Source organism: Cynara cardunculus, assembly GCF_001531365.2.
Source record: "Cynara cardunculus var. scolymus isolate 2C chromosome LG 2, CcrdV1, whole genome shotgun sequence".
NCBI lineage: Eukaryota > Viridiplantae > Streptophyta > Magnoliopsida > Asterales > Asteraceae > Cynara > Cynara cardunculus.
The window spans coordinates 7,329,315-7,336,241 of record NC_037529.1 but is presented as its reverse complement, the minus strand read 5'-3'; the positions used below and the strand labels follow the sequence as shown (position 1 = coordinate 7,336,241).

General features: G+C 34.9%; 1 protein-coding gene across 2 annotated transcripts; it reads left to right on the top strand.

Moving 5' to 3' along the window:
* The first annotated feature begins 743 nt into the window (after nucleotides 1-743).
* Nucleotides 744-3,723, top strand: LOC112506938 (transcription factor PCL1-like). 2 transcript variants are annotated; one of them, XR_003068496.1, is made up of 3 exons: nucleotides 744-1,851; nucleotides 3,166-3,381; nucleotides 3,466-3,723. XR_003068496.1 is itself a non-coding variant. In XM_025111274.1 (2 exons), exon 1 carries the CDS (start codon nucleotides 877-879, stop codon nucleotides 1,807-1,809), a length of 933 nt encoding a protein of 310 aa, XP_024967042.1. In that variant the 5' UTR covers nucleotides 744-876; the 3' UTR covers nucleotides 1,810-1,851; nucleotides 3,466-3,723. The 2 variants fall into 2 exon arrangements, 1 of the variants encoding a protein (XP_024967042.1); XM_025111274.1 differs by lacking the exon at nucleotides 3,166-3,381.
* Nucleotides 3,724-6,927: the final 3,204 nt, after the last annotated feature.

Sequence of the window (6,927 nt, the reverse complement as noted above, 5' to 3'; positions counted from 1 at the left end):
ACAGTTATAGGATCAATATAAATATTATATACTTCAAAAAAAATATTTACACAACGTAACAAGTGTAATAAAAAAAATTAGTAGGATGTTCACAAGGTTCACATTATGTTCATAAGTGATATGTTTAGATCTAATTTGTGTTCGCAAATTATACCAAATCTTTGTAGATTTAAAGTGTTCACAATGTTTTTTCAAACAATAATATTATTTCTAAAAAGTTGTTTACAATATGTTTATCGTTCATATTTCGTTATTCATATTTCGTTATTCATATACGTGTATGTTATGAAAAGATGATAGAGAATAAATAAAAGTGATGACAAAGTGTAGAAATATATTTTTTTTAATTCTTATTAAAAAAAATTCAACTAATTTTTCATAGTTTAAGAGGGTGTTTAAGATTGCTTATTTGAAACAACTTATATTTTTCTACAAAAGTGTTTATCAACGTATTATAAGTTAAAATGGTTTAACTTCTTAAAAAACTTCTTATTACCGGTATAAGTTGTTTATCCAAATACTCAAAAATGCTTATTACCGATATCACAACAAAATAAATTAATAAATTATTTTTATAAACAATCTCCGACACTCTTCGAATATCAAAACCATATATGAGATGATATTTGTGGAAAAGGGTAGGATGTCCACGCTGGCATCAGGATACTTCTTGTCTGGAATCCAGATATTGCACTTTGTCCTTTGCACTTTTCCCTTTTTGCCCCATCAGTTTTCCCCTCCGAAATATCTATCCCCAGTTTCTATCGTTCACACGTCACCTGATTTTCGCAAAATTTCTCAAATTTCTCCTCACAATTGTTACCCACACACGCTGATTCATTGGAATCGCTTGATTTTGCTCTACAATTCGTTGTTATGGGAGACGAAGTGAGAATTTCCGACTATGATGTCGGCGGTGCAGATGACGACGGCCGAGTTTTGGAGTGGGAGGTTGGGTTGCCCAACGTCAACGATTTGCCGTCGTTGTCACAGTTGCTGATATCGGCGGAACTGGCATATGCTTTCAGCATCACGCCGGAGACTCACCGGAGTATGAATGACGTCGATCGCGCTTCTCGCGACACACTCGCGAGTCTCCGAGGGCAGTCGCAGCATCTGATGAATAAAATTAATGATTTAAACTCGTTTAGTGATGATAGAGGAGAAGAGATGGTTGTGGAAGGCGAGGAGACCTTGGATCTGACTCGAGAGGGTTCGGATTCGAGGAAATTACGGAGAGTTGATAGTGGCGGTGCCGTTGGTGGCGCTGGAGAAGCAGATGATTCTTCGACCAAGACATCGAAACGGACTCGTTTGGTTTGGACACCGCAATTGCACAAGCGGTTTGTTGAGGTTGTTGCGCGTTTAGGGGTGAAGAACGCGGTTCCTAAAACGATTATGCAGTTGATGAACGTTGAAGGTTTGACGAGAGAGAACGTCGCCAGTCACCTTCAGAAGTATAGGTTGTATGTAAAAAGGATGCAGGGGTTATCTGACGAAGGGTCGTCGCCTTCGGATCACTTGTTCGCTTCAACTCCTGTTCCTAAGGGTTTGCACGATTCCGGTGGCGGTGGTGGAAATGGAAGTGGAATGCCCTATCCACCACAGCTGGTGCCTATGCCCTACCCACCACCGCAGATGGTCCCTAATCCGGCAAGTGGTGGCGGCCGTGCTTATCATCATCACGGTTTCGAGTCACATTCACATCCATATAATTATAATATTATGATGCAGCCAAGAGACTGGTCTGGAAACAATTTTGGTTCAATTTCAGCGTATCAGCACCGTATGACTTCTAACGATGAATAGAAATTCTATATCCAATTTGGATAATTATCCAAGCAAAGAGAGGTGAGATTTTCGTTTGGTTTTTTGTAAACACTTGATGAAAGTTGGCTTAATGCTCTTGCTCTGTTACCTTTGTCTTATCTTATCTGATCGGAAATTTCAAGAAATCAAGTCTGTAGGCAGCTTGCCGACTTTCCGTAGTTCGATAAATAAAGTAAATCAAACCACAACAAATCACATGTAGGAATCAGAAGTGACAAAGCAAACATTATGTATAACGGAAACGAATATAACAATCAATGAATGAAATGTTGCTATACAAGTTATACAATGAATGAAATGTTGCTATACAAGTTATACAATGAATGAAATGTTGCTATACAAGTTATACAATGAATGAAATGTTGCTATACAAGTGTTCAGATAATAGCTTTTTAGTGTCATTTTTCAATAACTTCAGCAATAACCTGGTGATCTGTTTCCATGTGAACACTGCAATATTTTTTGTTTATTAACCTGGATATCCAATCCGCTATGCGATCCGACTCGACTAATTCCAGGGCAACCACCTGCTTTGTGGGCCCGAAATCACTGCCTTTGAACCTCCATGCCCACAAGGGGATTTTTATTCCTCCTTGAATTTGAACCTGAGACCTCCACGCACTTTTGATCAATGGAGCCAAGCTCAAACCAATCAGCACCACTCTTTTGGATTGGTGTTTGCAGGGTATCTCAGTGATTTTTCTACATTCTTTGCTTTCCAAGTAATTGTTAAATTTCATTGTCGGTTCCTGTGATATTACTCAGGCTATCTCTATCTTATGGTTGATTTGGGAGGGAAAAATGGTTGGCAGCCTTGTATTTTCTAATTTGGGTGTGTATTCTGAAGACCCAAAAAACCATATATGAGAGAGCTAGCTAGGGTATAACTTTGGCCTGCCTATGCACCCTTAATAGTTCATTGGCAATATACAAAACAAGAATGAGATTCTAACTTAGAAACTCTTAAGTAATCCTCTGCAAGTTTCAACAACTTGAGCATGCCCAACTGGGTGGTAGTCTTGAAACAGTACATATACCCTCTGTGCTGCTAAGTTCATATGCAAACTTGAACTGTTAGTCTACAGATTATCTGTTAGCCGAACGTGGTTTTACCTTATCCAGGCAAGTTATTGGTTTGTTTGCCTCAATCTAAAGACCTGAACCAAGTATTTCTTGAGTTTCTTCATGGTGTGATTCATGATTAGGCTGTAAAGATTTCAGAGGATCTACAACATTCCAAGTTGGTTGCTTGAAAAATTATTCTTATTGTCGTCTGTCTTAGTTTAGGGCATAACATGATCATGTTGATCAGCATATTTCGTTCTTATGTGTTAGAACTTAGTACATATGAACTGCATCATTAATCAAGTTAGTTAATACTTGATGGAGTAAGGCTCTGCAGACCAACATCATGGCTCAATGTTTTTTCCTTCTTATAAAAGGATGGTTCTTCTTCATCCTATAAGAAGCATCATACCAACATCCATCCGTGGATGTGGACAGATTGCTGAATTACATAAAATACGATCTTTTTGGTTCTGCATTGAAACGGTAAGTTTGGGAAAGTACGCTATACTTGAAATCTCCTTCTGTGGTCCTTTAATATAGATTTACCGGTAGACTTGTGCCTGTCAGGTTGCATCAAAATATTTGTAGAGAAAGAGAGGCGAAGTCTGCTGTAACTTGGGTTTATCCAATGATCAAGTGAATGCTATCTCGACTATTCAGTTGCATTCAAGCAGAAGATGGTTGCTGCCACATTGCCAAGGATTATTAGGTACATACATAATTCAAACTTTATTCATAATGTTGCTTTTATGTTTTCAATTGAGTTTTGGTACCATTATCAATATTGATGTTTGGTTTGTTAAACAATAAAGTATAAGAATTAATAATACATTCTTATTTCTATCATAAGGAGTCAAGAGGAGGTGTCAGTTACGTACAATCCCTGACATTAGATCCAATTAGTGAAACATGTGTCTGTGCAGTCCATGATCAAATTATGTAGAACTATGCACTAATAGGTAGCAACAATACTCGAAAAAGTACCTAAAAGTCTTAAAACAATGGGTAAAACCAGGAATAAAGGGGGAAAACGAGGTCTTTGAACCGAGTGAATATGATGCATTTGAAATTTAAGCCAAGGGTGACCCCAAATTCCAATTGGTCTGGAAGCGTCCGACCCAAATCTCGTTACAAGGATCAGATAGAAAGCCATGTCGATAAAGTTATACCGGTGGTCTTTCTAGTTTGAAGAGCAAGTCTAAGGGGTGCTCGACACCTATTCCTCTAAGAACATGTCCAATAGTTATGCTAGATTTTTTTCTAAAATAGAGTATTAAAAAAATTATATCCTAACTTGAAATGCTACTTTATTTTAGCAAATTTAGCATTAATAAATATTCAATACATTTAATAAAATATTATTCTTCTCTTTTAAATATTTATTTTGAATACTTCTTATTCGTATATAGAGTTCTATAAATTTCTCCAAATTTAACCACAAGGGTCGTGCATTATTGGTTTGAGCTTGGCTCCAAAGGTCAAAAGCACCTGGAGGTCTTAGGTTCAAATACAAGGAGGAATAAAAATCTCTTTGTGGCCATGGAGGTTCAAATGCGGTGACTCTGAGCTATCTGCAAAGCATGTGGTTATCTGGGATTAGTCGGCTCGCATAGCGGGTTGGATATCCAGGTTAATCAAAAAAAATCTCCAAATTTGGAGATTTCCGCTATATCTATTTTAACATAATTGTTGGTACAAAAATTTGTTAAACCTTCAAAATCTCTATTTTATCGTAGCCATAGAATATGAATGAATGACCTAAATCCCACTAGAAAGACTAGTTAGAAAAAACATGTTACAACACTACATGTGGAAAAGAATGATATATAAAAAGAAACATAATTAAACATGAAAAACATGTTTAATAAGAGGATGAAAAGGACACTACACCTTTTGAAAAACCTTAACTTGAAGACTTACTCAATAGAATGAAAAAAGGAATTAATTCGGTGTTTGGGATTGCTTATAAAAACAACTTATTGACTTATTTCAGTATGATACCGGTAATAAGCATTTTTGAGTGTTTGGATAAACAACTTATACCGGTGTCAAACCAGTAATAAAGAGTTTTTGAATACGTTAAATCTTTCTGACTTGTAATAAGTTGATAAATGTTTTTGTAGAAAAGTATAAATTGTTTCAAATAAGCAATCTCAAAACACCTTATAAGTTGGAGAGACTAATAAAACATATTGTATTAGTTTTTGAAGATAAATCATACAATATTACTTGATATTTGAGGAAACAACCAGTGAAACAATATAGAAGCAAATGAAAGCATTGAAATTAATGATGGATACAACTAAGAATGCTATGCTATAAATCACGGATCATTATGGCCTTCAGCATGCGACTACGTTGGCAAAGGATGGGTTTAATTTGTCTAAATACAAGAATTGGCCTCCTTTAGCCTCAGGTTATTTAGTGAGTCAAAAAATGTCCTCTCACATTAATGTCCTTGGAGACGGGCTCCGTGTGGGACTGGTTGGCATTGTCAGTAATCAACATTTTGCCTAAATTACGAATTATTACGACATAAAGAAGAAATCAACTAAAGATGATAACCCAAGGCCATGATACTCGGACGTTAATTACACAAATAAGCGATTTAGGGGTTGTTAATTAAAAATTTACCGCCTCTTATCGGTAACTAGGGGGTGTTTGATTTGATGCATTGGTTTTAAGGGATTTAAATTTCGTAGAAGGACTTGGAATTAGAGGGATTTGGATTTCATAGGATTTTGAATCTTTGGTTTGTAGAATTGGAACGAAATTGACTTTTCATTTTTTTTTATAAAAAGATTACAAAAACCAAATTATAAATAATTGATAAAAACAAATTATAAAAATAATTAAATTACCTTTATTAATTGATTATTACAAAACAAATGATTTTAATATATTTTAAAATATTATTACATACAAATCCTATAAAATCTCATGAAATACCAATGTAGGATTTCAAAGCCCTATATTTGTAGAATTTCAATGAAATCCCACAAATTTCAAACCAGGAAATCTTTCAAATAAACATATGATTAGAATGAAATTCAATTCTAAATCCTTTTAAAGCTTATCCAATCTAATCCGACAAATCAAACATAATCTTATCGTTTCTTACCAGGTAAAAAATGATTGGTATTTACCAATAATATTATTATACTATTTTGTTAACCAAGAAACTTACCCGAACCAAAGGGCCTTTGGCCTAGCGGTATCGTAACCCTTGGCCTTCTATGAGGTCAGGGGTTCAAACCTCACCATAAGTGAGGAGGGTGTGTGAGTTTATTTGTTGCATTTGCCGTATATAAATATTATATACTTCAAAAAAAAAAAAACTTACCCGATAAGTAACGATGGTTGCTCTTACTTCATTAACGCTTATTGTATAAGAAACGTTTACATGAAGCAAGTTGAAAAAAATATCCTTTGAGATCAATCATGGTCTAAACAGATTCAAACGTGTGTAAAGTAATATTGAAATTAAAAATAGGTAAAGAAAGCAATGGAGTTTGAAGAGAAAATGGTAGTCAAAATAGTCTGCCTCCCATTTAGCCCATCACTTCCATGCTCCAAATAATGCATTTGCTACTTGCTACCATCCAATATTTTATCATCTATACATGAAAAAGAAAAAGAAAAAAAAAACATATATAATAAGTTAGTTAAGAAATCGATGTTGTTTTGAATAATCAAAGCAACGAGTTGAAGCGCGCTATACATTTATGTCACGATGTTATGCCACTTATAGAATGGCACGTAGCAGTTCTTGATTATGTACCTTTACATTCTTCTTTTTAAAACGTCTATGTGACAAAAAGTTGAATTCGACAACCAAATCACATTTTGGTGGAGATAAAATAATGTGAACTTGATGACTTCAATTTTTATGATGAAGAGGATGCTAACAAGAAAGAAAACTTAACATCAGTTACAACCTTTTTCTTCAATAAGATTCGACTTCTTTCCTTTTTGAAATTCAAAATATATTTATAAAATGAGGTATCTGTAATATAATAAATCATTTAT